Source organism: Myripristis murdjan, chromosome 1 (assembly GCF_902150065.1).
Source record: "Myripristis murdjan chromosome 1, fMyrMur1.1, whole genome shotgun sequence".
NCBI classification, from domain to species: Eukaryota; Metazoa; Chordata; class Actinopteri; order Holocentriformes; family Holocentridae; genus Myripristis; species Myripristis murdjan.
The window spans coordinates 36,048,152-36,063,119 of record NC_043980.1 but is presented as its reverse complement, the minus strand read 5'-3'; the positions used below and the strand labels follow the sequence as shown (position 1 = coordinate 36,063,119).

General features: G+C 45.2%; 1 protein-coding gene across 1 annotated transcript in view; it reads right to left on the bottom strand.

Moving 5' to 3' along the window:
- Positions 1–14,521, bottom strand: part of sorcs3a (sortilin related VPS10 domain containing receptor 3a) — a 198,620-nt gene extending 184,099 nt beyond the window's left edge. Inside the window, exon 1 of the mRNA XM_030061117.1 lies at positions 13,787–14,521. Within this exon, the coding sequence (XP_029916977.1) occupies positions 13,787–14,494 (708 nt within the window). The 5' untranslated portion in view covers positions 14,495–14,521. The remainder of the gene's footprint in view (positions 1–13,786) is intronic.
- Positions 14,522–14,968: the final 447 nt, after the last annotated feature.

Sequence of the window (14,968 nt, the reverse complement as noted above, 5' to 3'; positions counted from 1 at the left end):
TGATGCTGATAACAATATAGATAACAACAGGTTTTAGATGTTGCAGCCATCCCCTTGCACATACTTCTTGGCGTTCCCAATCACGCTCCTACTGTAAATATCTATTATCTCGTCGAGATTTATTGTCTGAGGTCTGGATATGAGTGGCGGTTCGGTGTGCCGGCGCGCGCTCTTTGTCTGCTTCCTGATAGAACACTTTCCACTCGGCTGAATTACCCACTCCATGATGACTCGACGCAGCCGAGCAAGAAATGATGCTTCCCGGACTCCCGTGTATTCAGATCTTTCAGATGGATTCCCTGCCCCCCATCAAGCTGCAGCCCCCCCCATGTCAGTGGGAATATAGGTTGTTTTGGATCAAGGCTTTTGGATATCCAGCTGATAAGAAAATATCATCAACTATGACTGGATTTGTTTGAGGTTTGTGTGTCTAAGAGAGATAGTGTGTGTGCGTGCACCTGTGTATGCTTGCACGTGTGGACATACAATTCGTGAATGAGTAAGAGGTCGGGATTCGCAGGTGCTTGCTAGCTTTCTGAAAAGATTAATTGCTTATATAGTGAATTTTTACAGCGTGACCACAAATGTTTGGTGGGCAACCAACTGCATCAGCAATGGCCGTTCGACTGAAAAGCGAAAATGCACATTTGTTTTGGCATTGTTTAGTTCGCATTAAGTCTCTGTTTAGAGCATAATTATTGGAAGTGCCGTAGTAATTCGGTTCATTTGAGGATATTACCGTCACTGGAAAAAAATGGAATTTCATGTTAACGGCAGTGAGAAATGAAATTGCTCCATTACCAACAAGCAGAATGGGAGAGATTTTAATTTAGATTGTATTCATTTTACATACCATGAGGCTTCTGTGCATGTACAAAATTGCAGAAGCTTTTCTGAAACACAGAGCACTTGGTGGTCTGTTCCTGAGCTGTTTTTAATTTTTTTTTTTTTTTTTTTTTTTTTTTTTTTTAGCTCTGCACAGCATCCTGACTCCTCTATGTGTCATTGATTGGTTTGACCCAGCACCTGTCTTCCTCTCCTATCAGCACTTCAATGCCTTGGGTGGCCGTCACTCTGAGCTCAGGCGGGGCATGGTGACCTAGACTTCCCTTGGCCTTTGAACTACTGTTGACAACTCAGCCCCCTCAAGTTGCAAGGAGGCTCATGTGTGTCTCGATTGGCATGGAAATGATATGAAAAGCAGCATCACAGGAAAATACATTTGACTGCCGCTCCCACTCCTGTATTGACATTCTATCAACGGGGAAAATAAGACATGATACATAGTGTGGAGACAACTGATGCCAATATTATGGTGCTTTTATGACCAATTTAACCTTTGCCGACCTGCATATTCATGCTGAGCTGCCTGTGGACTGCACAATGCACTTTACACATAAATTATTATTCTGCACAAAAAAAGGCTGTTTAGACACATCAGCTAATCCCAACAGCTGGATTCTAGCTGCATCGCGTAAACCAACCAATCAGCCAACCTTTGCACATAACCGTGTATCTATAATCTATAGGATGCATGCATTGCTGTCAGGAAACAATGACCACATTATGGATTTGAATGTGGAATGCAACCTTTGTTGCATGTCATCCTCTCTCTGTCCTTCCTCTCACTCTCCAATACGTGCTACACAGCAAAGCATAAATGTCTTAAGACAAATCTTTATAAATAAAAGAGCTCTGGGATACTGAAGTGGTTAAGTTCCCTGCATCTGGAAGTGAGTCTGTGGCCTTAGGAGTCAAGGATCGAATCCCCCAAGACCTTTCTTTTCTGTGCAACCCCTCCACCGTCTCCCTCTCTGTACTTCCCTACTGTCAAAATAAAGAATAAAAAAACGATAAAGGTCAGCAGACTACCCACTCTCTGCTTAGGGAAAAATGAATAAAAGAACCTCATATGTCATGCTATGACCACTGTATCCTAAAGCAAAGCACCCAAGCTTGGCTCCACCTAAATTCCCTCTTTCAGCGAACACTAAAACTAAAGCTCCTTAAATACAGATATGCAGCAGAAGTGAGGAATCTTTACCAGCGGGATTATCTCTCTTGTAGCAGCCTGCTCTACAAATGCATTTCTATCTGGTAAACCATGTAGCTCTAAATTCAATTAGGACCATATAAACATTTTCATGTGTGGCAAGTGAACTGTGAAAGGGGAGGATAGCAGCAAACAGGCTCAGGCTGCAGCTGGGAGAGAAAAACACGGCCTGATCTACTTCTGAGTGAAGGCAAAGAGGGAACAGGATTTGAGATGCTAGTGGAGATGTGCTGTAATATTTAGCATGCAATGAGCTAGTCACTTTATGGGAGTCTAAGCGGGTGTTTCTGTCTCTCTGTCAGTCAGGGTGTTTCTGCTGCTGTCACATTTCCCTCTCTTAAGACACACACATACCCAACCACGCACACACACTTTTTTTTTTTTTTTCCCTCTCTCTCAGAATCTTAATTAGGATCAGTGTATCTGCCAAGCACAGAAAATCTACAGGGATTTGTCTCTGTGGCATAGCCGCACACTACGCACTCACAGTGTGAGATATATGAAACTATACATGCTGCTCTACATATACAACATTGAGCAGTCATCATCTATGTACATTCACATAGACTGACTTCAGCTCAGTACCATGGACAGCGCCCTTCCTCCCTCTCTCTCTCTCTCTCTCACTCACTCACTCACTCTCTCTCTCTCTCTCTCTCTCTCTCTCTCTCTCTCTCCCCTCCCCTCTCTCTATCTCTCTCTCTCTCTCTCTCCCTCTCTCTCTCCTTCCATCCATCTTCCTGTCCTGCGGCTCATGTTACAGCATTCTTTAGGCTACCCACTCCCTCTAGTGATGGACAGAGGCACTGCCTAAGGAGCAGCCTGCAGGCAGGCAGGCAGGCAGCAAACGTGGGACCATGGGAGCGTCAGGCAGAGTCAGCCCTTGCGCTACAGGCTGAGTAGCTGTGCCACACACCGCCGGTGGGAAGCACAGCGGTGGACTGAGAGGAACACTTGTTTGACGTACGAAACTTCGGTTTCCACGTGGAAGCGAGCGAGCGGAAGCGGCAGACGCTGCTTTTGTTGCAAGACCGTTCAGCGGGATTAAAAAGACACTCTTGCATTATACATACACTGAAAAAGCACACACATGAACATACGTATGCATACGCACATGCACACACTTGCAACTAAAGACACACCCATACTCTCATACACATGCAAATGGGCATGATCGAGTGGCTTTCTGCTGTGAAAAAGCATGTTCATTTGTATTTAAGTGGCGCAAGCGAGATAATTACCCAGGGATGGCTTTTTTCAGTGCTGCATGCTACTTTGTGGGTTTCCAATGAGGCCTAGTTTCCCTCGTCCCCTCACTCCCCTCATCCATCTCTCTGGTCTGGATGATGTAGCGTTGCCTTCACTTGTGGCCCTACCTCGGCGAATGTTAATAATCATACAGAGCCTTCACTTTCATATCTGCATTCCCCACAGTTATCAGCAGGATATCGTGTCCGAATAACATAAGCAGGGAGGGAGGAAAACGACCAGGTCTGTCACTTGAATAACCCCTCAATTACGATGTCAGAAACTGTGTAGTGCTCCGTGTGTGTACAAAAGAAGATTAGCCCAGCAGACTAATGGTTTCCTATGAATCAAACAGACTGTATGGATGCATAATGAACATAATGGGTCACTCCAGTCTGTAGGACATCTTAATGCTCCGAATAGTACAGAAGAGGTAAGTCAGTATTCAATGCAGTGGACTGAATTGAATTCATTAAAATAACGTTGCTGTAGAGAAGTGCACTCACCATGCAACAGATCACTGCTTCAATTTGAGCGGTCTCATTTAAATTCCATTATGTCCTCACACTGACATGCTTAAAATCAGATAGAGACTGGAATGAGATCTACCCCCTTCAAGATAATTGATATCGCCATAGTCCAGGCAGGACAGTCAGTGAAAATGGGGCATTATTTATAATTCATTAAATTTTATATAACTGACTTACTTTTGGAGATTACACAATAATGTATTCATTGTTAAAGGGAGAGCCAGGGTCAACCCAGACTTCGCTTACACCGTTGTTTTGAATGCCCGGGCCTAATGAACTTAAGCAAATTGCCCACACTGTTTTGTCTGAGGCTCACTGTAGTACCAACCAAATTACTATTCAACAAGCTCTATGTGTTTGGTCAAAATAAGGCAATCCCAGAATAAACAGTTCTGTCGCTAATGATGGCTTACGTACTGGTGTGGGGCATAATTTTCTGGCGCTGTTTTGGTCTTCTCCTCTCCCAGATGATAAGGTCAAGCCTAACCTGCTGCTACAGCTAACATAATGTGACACCTCTGGCATAATGCGTGATAATTACGAAGGCTACGGCATATGGCTAGTATCACTGCCATGTTCCCCCAGTCACTGAGAGCCACTGGTGCCCTGTGACTGTGAGTAAGAACAATTGTCATCCTGATGGCGGCGCACCCATCAGGAAAGGAAAACACCTCATGGAATATATTGTAAGTTTAAGCGTGACTTGAATTTTCTTTGAGATCACGCAGATCCCGTACCTGTATGCCCGAATACACACCAAAAATAGCACCCACAGAGCGCTTCAAGTAAGGCACGCTGTATGTTGCTTGCTTTACTTTCACTATAGCCAATAATATATATGACACACCAAAAATGATAGTGAGAGCCATTGATTATAGAGGCCCGCTATCAGTCTCTCTTTGACAGGACTGGGGCAGCAACGCGGCTAGCTCAACTGAGAATCATTGGGATTTCGAACATCGAACCCTCGACTTTGGGGCTAAAAGGGTACTTTGAGTCTTTAGGTGCTCCAGATACAAATGTACTTTTCATGACCAAAAGGCATAGAGATATGACTGAATATTCAAGACATTCTCTGCACCGCCGCTACCGCAAACAAGGCGATAAAAAACCTGACATAAAAAAGAGAACAAGTTAGTCTAGATGCTGCGTTTATGTGCTGTACTCAGCACGACCAGCCACACTGCAGAAAATCACTGTGCTGTTGACGCAGGCAAAAAGAGCCTCGCAAGCTGGAACATGTAAAAAGTGTCAGACTAAGGGTATTTATTTAGTCACACGCCTGTTACCACTCATTACACAACATTACTGCTCGTGTTCAGAAGCCTTGAATACAAAACGCGAGCAAACGGGGAGGAAGTGCGAAAACTAGCGATGCGGCCCGGTGTCTTTACTAGATTGAGGTGGAGCTAGTCGAGGATGTCTGCGCCTGAGATTATTATGAGATTATAGCGCAGTGTAAAGTAGAAACCACCTTTTGAGCACCAGCTGAGCACCAACAAACCCATGTGCACGTCTCAGCCATTTACCGCCACAAACATGACAGCATGTGGCAAATCATCACCACATCAGTCCCATTTATAGGGACATTCCAGGGATGCCTGAATAAACAGAGTGGACATGGATGGGTAAAACCTCCTCCCGTCTCTACACTGACAAGACAGGCACTGACTAGGAACCAGATGCACCAGCCTTGTGCCTCTGTGCATTTGCTAAACCAGCTTGATTACAGGCGGTAACTGTTTGTTGTCTATTGCATCCAGGTGTTAACTCTCAAAGAGCCTTGAAAGCAATTAACAGCTGAAATAACTTACCGAATGCCATTTGGAAAACACTTTTCCACTGGGTACCTTATCATATCATGAGTGAACACTTATTATGGAGAACCAATATGAATCAAACACCTTACAGTATTGGGTTAGGGTTAGGGGTTAGGGTTAGGGTTAGGTCTATTCATTGAGCTCTAAGACCAATGTTTGGCGAGAAACTCTGTCACCCAACTTAGATCCATTTTTCAGCTCCAAGTTGCATTAAAGGCAGACTGTGCAGGCTGAAAGGGGATGGCACACCACTTTGTTTACTATTCTAAAGGATGAGGTTTAAGAAGGATAAAACCCCTTGGGTTTATAATCTGAGCTCTGGATGCCAAGGCTGACAACCCATGGCATTAATGTAAAAATGTTTTTAAATGTCTCTTGAATCCAGTGTATTTTTTATTATGTATCCACAAAAATGAAAAAAAAAATGGAGTGAAATCCCCTTATAATTGGGGTTATTATGGGGTAAAAGAGCTGTGTGGAGGCAGAAGTTATTTCAGAGCTCAGAACGGCTTTGCCTCCCCTCTCACTCTCTGTGGCTTCCTGTCCTACCCCCTTCCATTGTCTCCATTTGAACTTCCCTCCCAACCCCCCTCTAGGTGGGGGCTCCTGCTCTAGGGACACTCATTGTCTGTTTTGTAACCAGTTAATGTCAACTCCCTGCTGTGGAGAATAAGCCCCTTTTATCCAGGTATGAACTTGAGATCCCCTCGTTTAGAGGTCTATTTTTGCTTACTGGGTGCCACAGAGTCAGCTGTTAATTTTCTTTCTTTCTTTGTAATTATCGCACAAATTTAATATCAAATTGTATCCGTTAAATTTAACAGGAAGTAATTAGCATTCATAAATTTTTACCATATCATAACAAAGGGGTGTGACTTCCCCTTTGAAACTCCATAGTCCATGCAGCTATACATGGAGACTATACATAAAAAACTAAGGCTTAAAACCAAAAGGCTTAACCATTGCTTTTTCCTCTGCCCACCTTAAGCACTACATTTCAAGGTGTTTTTTCTCCAAGAGAGCAACATTAGGTCAAAGCAGTACTCCCTGTTCCAGCAAGGGCTCTTCCATCACAGAGAACTCCTATAAAAGAGCATGCAGTTTAATAATTCATTGATATCCATGACCACTATTTTGTTTATAGGGCAGGGTTAGATTAGTTTATATTAGGATGTATCCTTCAAACACTGTTAACAACTCTTACGGCACCATTAAAAATTAAAACGCAGCTCAAACGTGGAGATTGGGTAAATAAAGAGAAGATCACTACAAGTGATATAAATGTTATGTGGTTCCCACTTAAAACGGAGCGACTGGAAAACTTAGGGAGGGAGGAAAATGACTTATAGGCCGTTCGGGGATGATTTATTTAAAGGGGCACTTTTAAAGCTGAGTTCCACGCCAGATACAATGGACAGTCAAAAGTTCATTCAGTTCATGCAGTTTGAAACGGGAGTATTAAAAAGAGAATAGGAATCCACAGTCACAAGCATCTATCTCCCTCCGCCATCAATGAAAGATGCTTACACAATCTGTTTGGTAATGGGGGATGTTTAAGCAGGTTATTACCATTAAGATCCAAATGGAAATAAAGAAGCGGACCTGATTGTAAAGTTAATGTGGCGTGGACTCATTTTATGGCCACTTTGAATCTCGTGTAGATAAACCACTAGATCACTTTAATTAGACAATGTGTTAATTGACTGCGGGTCCTGGGGTATGATGTGTCAACATTAGTCTGCATCAACGGCAGCCTCCTCCAGGCAGGACACCATTCACCCTGACTGAGAGTGAGAAGAGATACTGAGAATACTACTGCGGTGTGCGTGTGTGTGCGTGCGTGCGTGTGTGTGCGCCTCCGCCAGCCTGTGTGTGTGTGTGTGTGTCCGTGTGCCAGGCTATTCGCCTGATTGCATGTGAACAAGTGAGTGTCTGTGTTCCTGCGATTGTGTGTGCGCGCGCGTGTGTGTGTGTGTTGTGATCGAGTGAATACATACCAACGCGTGGGAGGGAGAGAGCACGACGAAGGAGGACAGAGAGGAAGGGAGACGAAAAATAAAAAAAAAAGGGGGAGAGAGGGAGAGGAGCGCAGCGGGCGGTCTGTCGCTTCACTGCGGTCTGACATCATTACCTACTCACTGCCCGCCTGCTCTCCTCCGCTTGCCTGGGCTCGGAAAATGCCAAGGGACATCAACATTACAAGGTATCCCACTTGCCTCAAAACGAAGGGGGATAAGGTCAAGATGCCCTGCGCCTATGGGACGTGGAAGTCTCAAGCTCGGAGCCCTACATTCCTGCAGCTGAGCCAATAGCTGTCCAAACTGTGTCGAGCAAACGGCGAATGTGAGAGACAGGCCGAGGAATATACGCCGCTGTGCTAGGTGGAACCCCATATGGGAAAAAAAAGAAAGACATTTAATAAAATAGAGATGAAACCAAATGAAATCTGACACCAGGGTGCACCGGCGTAATTAACACACATATACTTACACACCCACACCCACACACACACACACACACACATGCACGCCTCTCTTTTACTCGTGCATACCCGCACAATGTCAGCACCCTTGTACAGCTGAACAGGATCAGTGGCCAAGCGTATGATTACACTCAAGTCTCTAAAGTCTAAGTGAAGTGGCTTCCATCAGTGCCTCCGCTACCATGGCAATCGTACAGGAAACATAATGAGGCCATTAGGTTTTGGCGAACGCAGCCTTACAGCCCCCTTGTCCGACTGGCTGGGTTTCTGCTATGCACAGGCTCCGGGTTTCAAGGCTTTTAGTGGCTTGATGTGATCAGAGATATGCGGCGCGCTGCAGCAGCAGGTGCAATGCATCCTGATTGTATGGCTTCCTGAATGGCTCCCTTTATGCGACTCGGGATTCTATGCTGAGCAGAATGGGAAGATATAACATCATGTGGCACTTTAAGTACATCTGATGACCTTTAACTGGAGTTATAAAATGGCAACCTCAAATTGTGCTGACCCAGTTGAATTCAAGCAGAAGGAAAGGGAAGGGAAGAAGGGAAGAAGTTCTAGACTTTGCTGGTTTTGATGTAAATACCAACCAAGGTTAGATTTTTCTGTCTTTGATAGCAATGTGTGTTTGTCAAATATGTTTAAGTGCTGGTTAAATCATTGCTTCGGCTGCACTTTCAGATCTCACGGATGGATGTGCCGCCCTACCCACACAAATAATTTGTAAGACTCCGAGAATTGTGCGGCGTCTAAACCTGCACGGCTCAAATCCTTTTATCCTCCAATCACACAAGGCCGGCGCATTAAATGTATCCAGACACAAAATAAGACTCACTGAATTCTTAAAACTGCGACTCGCATCGCGCATGAAACAACAAAAAAAAAAAAAAACAGATGAAAAGGCATGGCGTAAGTGATGTTGCATGATTTCGAAACGGCACTTCGCGGCATCAGAAGGTCAGCGGGAGTACCAGCCAAACCCTGACTTTTTTTGGAGCGGCAGCCAAGAGTTTAGCTCCGGGGGCCGGTCGAGACGGATCCTCCGCTGGCGTTTTTTTGCGGCGCGTGGCTCCTTGCCATGACACCACACTTCCCCGGCAAAGAACAAGGGATGGGAAACAAATTTGTAAACACTAATTAGAATGGGAGGAGGGAGGGAGGGAGGGGAGGAGGAGAGAGATCGAGGGATGAGGGAGATAAGGCGCTCTGGAAGGCTACATTATTTATGATATTCTACTTGTTTTTTTTTTTTTTTTTTCTTCCCTCTCTCTCTCTTCCGTGGAGTAGTGGGCCAGCAGGGTAGCAGGACAGGGAGAAGAGACAGCTTTATAATCCATTAACATCAGTAATTTAGGCTGGGGGTTGGACGGGGTGGATGGAAACTGAGCAGAAACAAGACCCTGTTGTACATCCTAAATCACGTCTTTCCCTGTCTCCAGAGTGAACGGTTGGCAGTGCTAACGCGGCTTTTTCCTTTGCTGGTGGATGTCTAGACTAATGAGTGATGTGCAATAAGCATAGCATGTGCAAATGCTGAATGGTAGTGGGGTTGATAAAGCACAATGTTACAGTGCATGACTCTGACTGGAGGGCATGTTGTTTTGTAAAGAGCCGGGGTATTATATCTGTCTACTCCTGATAATTTTAAATGCCTAGACTCAAATTGTACATCAGAAAGCTATGTAACCGGGTATGCTATGCAGAAGTGTGTGTGTGTGTGTGTGTGAGACAGAATGTGCGCGCGTGCTTGTTTGTAATGCCTAAAACTTTTGAGTTCAAACGCTGCTCATGAGAGTGTGCATGTGTTCCTAAGGCCCTCAAGAGGGATTTGGGAGTTTCAAACACCCAGTTAGCTCTGTTGATGACTTGCCAGATATGACTGACCTATCTCTGTGTGGGCTCTCCTGACATTAAAAACCACTCGAGTCGGGCCCACACTCACACCATCTTTGGCTAATTAACATTTTGCTTCCCCTCCCAGTGGATGAAGGACAACAAAGAGAATGCCATGTGCCACAGCAGGCTTACATGAAATAAACATCAAGATGGGAGGAGGGGCAAAAGAAAAAAAAAATCAGCCCCCCCCCCCAAAAAAAGCTGAGCTTTTCCTGCGCTATCGACAAAATATGCTGATATTTATAGTCCAAGTAGTCTTTGATGAATGTATTGACTTCAATTATGCTGCGGAGAGGGAATCTCAAGGTTCCCGGGGAAGAGATGAATCTTTCAAGATCGCGCTAAAAGAAGGCACAGCAAAAGAAGGCCAGCCATTTTGAATTCAAGCTGTCAGTCACTTACTTTGCTATTATGTTCACGACTGTTGAGGAGGGGTTACGGAGCCTCCAAGAAAGAGCTTGTCACTCTGCCACAAGGACACACTGGAATTATGCCCATAAATATTATAAATGACAGCTAGGCTTAACATTGCTACCTCTATATTCCCAGTCAGTGTCTAAGGTTAAGGCTTCTACATACCCTGCCTAAGCTTGAGGCAGAGACACAAGACACACACAGACAGAGAGAGAGAGAGAGAGAGAGAGAGAGAGTGAGTTGGACAGGTAGAGTTAGACAGTAAGAGTGCATTAGCCTTGTCTACACGCCTCAGAGGACACACCATACCCCCCGGGGGAAAGCCACAGCAGCGTCAAGTCCTCCAGGAGGTAGTCGCAGTACAAGACACAGCTGACCAATCTGGCTGGAATAAGATAGAGGAAAAAGTCCCTTGACAGATAGGTTGTGAAAGCATGGTGGAGACCGGGGCCAGTCAGCCGGACAGCTGTGGTCAGCTTGGCGGTTTATGAATGGCAATGACTTTGTTAGACGCCGAAGCGGAACATTATCAGGTGGGTGTTTCAACCACAGATTCAAATGTGAAAACTGAGGGATTCTGATTTGATTTGTTGTGGAATCTGAGTTATACCCCGCGCATGATTTGCAAAATGGCTTGTTGCGATGTAAAATGCCGGTAAATTGGAGTGAACAGGCCAAACTTTCAAAATCACTGGTACGGCCATTGAAGGAAAATGGAACCAGATAGGATTGTTGATATTAGATATGGCAGGTGTGCAACTGAGGCGGATCTACGGGTGGGCCTGGATGGGCGTAGGCCCACCCAGATTGACAGCTTGCCCACCCTATCAGATTCAAGACCAAAAAATAACTAACTAAATAAATAAATGTTTTAATGTCCTTTTTCCAACGTTTATTTTATGCTCGTTTACAAATATGCAAACAGGTATATAGGCTAGACAGCAAAAACAAAAAAGGAAGAAAAAAAAAACTTTCTTGCGTGACTGACGTACTACGTCGCGTTACACGCTGTCAAAAGGCGGTTAAAAAAATAAACAAAATGAAATAACAGGCCCATCCAGAATTTTTTAGGCCCACCCATTAGCCATGTTCTGTATCCGCCACTGGTGTGCAACCTGTGAAATTTCCATGATGTGAATTAAAATCAGTCATTTTGTGCCGAACTGAGTTGCAATATATTTGCACAGTATCAGTAGAACTGAACAAGACCACATACATGGAGAAGAAGGTGAGGAGGCGCTGAAGGTTGAGGCCACGTTAGCCGAGACAGCCATCCATCCAGCCAGCCAGTCATCCAGTTAGCCAGCCACTTACTCTTTAAATCAACTGCTGTAGTTAGGTTTGTGGAGCCCAAGCTCAATCTCCTTGTGCTTGACCACTCCATTCATCTCTTGAAGAAACACGACCGATGACCAGTGAGGATAAAGTAGCACTAGCAGCCTCTCTGTCTTGCTTGAGCAGCCCTGCTTGCCTTTTTTTTTTTTTTGCCAGGAAGCGAAGAAAACACTCCAAAATGGAGGCCTCGCTCTTCAAGATAATTATAAAAGATTCAAAGCTGAAGGGCAGTGGCACATATTAACCTCTTCCCCCCTCTCTCATTCCAGCACGCACTCATGTAGCTGCACACACAGGCACGAACACACATGCATGCACACACAAGCGCGTTCCCCTCAAACTGCCCGCAGTCTTCACTTCAGGTTAAAAAAACAAGTTCATGCACCGTGTCATAATCGTCTCAGACAAGAGTGAATATGTGGGATTTTTTTTTTTTTTTTTCAAATGGAATAAAGCAGGAGGAGCAGCCACAACAACAAATTAAGCTTGTGAAACCGCTAAGAAGAGCCCATCGGCTCCCTGTGAGCTTACAAGGTTGTGTAAATGACTTTGATTCATTTTGTCTCATTATTCTCTTCCTATGAGGGCCCTCTTGTATAAGAGGGGCAGGATTTTCATCCATTTCCAATGTAGAACAGGGCTGAATATGGTCTGAGCCATTTCAGGGATGAGTAAGAGGTATTGTGAAAACTACTAACCTAGATTTCCAACCATTATGTTGGCAGGTTGCTCTCTTTAACCTGCCCCTACAGAGCATGTGGTAATGCTCAGAGGACTGCATGATTTCCACAGAAGTCTGAAAACATATGCTAAAATATTTTTCATCTTCATGTGTAAAAAAACAAACAAACAAATAAAGCAGAATGATTTGATAATCACAAATGATATACAATCATGTTGGCAGTGCAACTGTGTAGAATACAAAAAGTTGTCTTTGTCATGATTTCCATTTTGCCTCAGGGCTGTTGCCAGGGGGTTAAAGTCAATTTAATTTCTGAATGGCCTCGGTGTGAATCCATTTCACTAGGCACCATTGTTTCAAGGAGGCACGTACACACACACACACACACACACACACACACACACACACACACACACACACACACTCCTTGGTGACACTGCAGATGGGTGTAAGACCAAACTTCCAAACACTGAACACCCCCCTTTGGAAAATCTGTGGTAGTGCATCCACACGGTGCAGACACCTTTTTGTTTGCAATGGAGATTGTGAGACGTGATCACTGAAACTCGACCGGCTCCCCAGATAAATCAGATCTGGTAAACACCTAATAAACTGGCATCATCAAGCTGATTTAATTATGTCTCTCTTTTTTTTTTTTGGACCTCCAATTATCAGTGCAGCCAATTATTCAAGGGTACAATATGCACTCATAGCGAGGGGAAATTCATCATCACAAATAAGGAATCTAAGGACTTATGGTAAAGTCAGGAATAATTTACGACCCTTGCATCGTGCCCAATCAGTTAAATTGGATTAAAAAACCTCACGTCAGGGGCGACGCATGAATGATGCATCTGACTGCTGCGCACATCCGCTAATTCGGCGCAAATTAATCATGCATACTTTTATGCAAGAAATCCACTAAAGCTATAAATAACCTCAAACTGTCGGAGTCACCCTGCGAGACTTTCAAATCATTCGTTTAATTGAGAGGCTGCTCCTCTCGTGTCTGCGTGCCACGCAACTAGAACGTGCGACCAGAAATTAATTTATTTATTTGTCATGTGCAATTGTTGTGAAAGTCGAAAGTGATGGCCAAATACAGTTCACAGTTGCTGCACAAAGTCTGCCAATTAGGAAGCTGTGCCCGTCGGTGCGCATCTGTAGCTCCATAGTGCACCTGTTAACACAGCTCGACTAGTTTGTGCGTCACGGAGTTTATTCACCCAAGGGCCGATGTGCAAATTAAAAAATTGTGGGCACCCTCGACACACTTAGTTTAAACATCAAAACAGGATGGGAAATGATGAATTGAGCTGGACTTACGCTGCTGTTTTGCCCTGACCAGTAAACCACGGCGTGGTTATGCGCAGAGTCCCCGGTCAGACTGAAAGTGCTGCTGGTGAGCTTGGGCTCCTCTTGCCGGTTATGTCCTCTCCCTTCGTCCCGGTTCCATCTGAAGTCGGACCTTCCCAACTTGTGTCCGTCCAACAGCGGACCGGGATTGCCCCTTTCATCCGAAGCGTCAGCATCCACGCCAGCCCTGCCAGTCCAGCCGCTCTCGCTAAACTCAGCAAACTCAGGACCGCTTCTCTTCGCTCTCCGGAGCGCAGCATCTTCACCCATTTCTGGCTTTCCCTCCTGATTGCTGTCGCGGTGAGTTTCTTCGTCTGGGCTGGACCAAGCAGCGTGCTCCTTCGCACTAACTCCATCCAAACTGGCATCCTCGGCGAACTGGAGTGCGTCCTCGGCAGGAGTGCCTGCCGCTTGGTCGTCGTTTACTCCAGTGTCTCGGTCGGTAACCCCAACCCCGAGTTGCCTAAACTCTATTCGGATCTGTTTTAGGGTGCCTGGCTCCTGCGTCGCACCGGTGCGCATATTCAGCGGTAAATCCTTCAGGTGAAGTTGAACAGGCGACGGGCAAGATGGGCAACTTATCTCCGCGTTGACATTTTGCAGGGTATGAGCGGCTATCATCACCCACATACCCAGAAATAAGTGCGAGCCTGGGCAGAAGCCAGCCCAAGTCTCCATCGCTGATAGAGATTTGGGGAGGGGTGACCGACCGTTGGGAGACCTTATCCGACGCCTTAACTCCCTTCTTCCAGGCCCTGGTGTAGTTATTTTGGAGCCTCGATTGTCCGTGCGGTTATTGGGAAAAGTGCTCTTCAGTGAAACTGTTCACGTCCAAGGATCTCTAGTCGGGAGAGCCACCACACAGGAGGGAGGAGCTGAATCTCAGCCAGCTGCCGAGTGTGCGCCCGGAACAGAGAGAGAGAGAGAGAGAGAGAGAGAGAGAGAGAGAGAGAGAGAGAGAGAGAGAGAGAGAGAGAGAGAGGCGCTGTCTATGGTTCTGATCCTTCTCGTAAACTTTCATTTCAATGGAGTAACAAGAGTATACGCAGCGCAAAATAAACAATATACTAGACCATGGTGTAACAATTTAAATTAGATTATGTTATTAATTAAGCCTAAAAAAGTCTGTTTAAGGCCAAAACAGTACATATG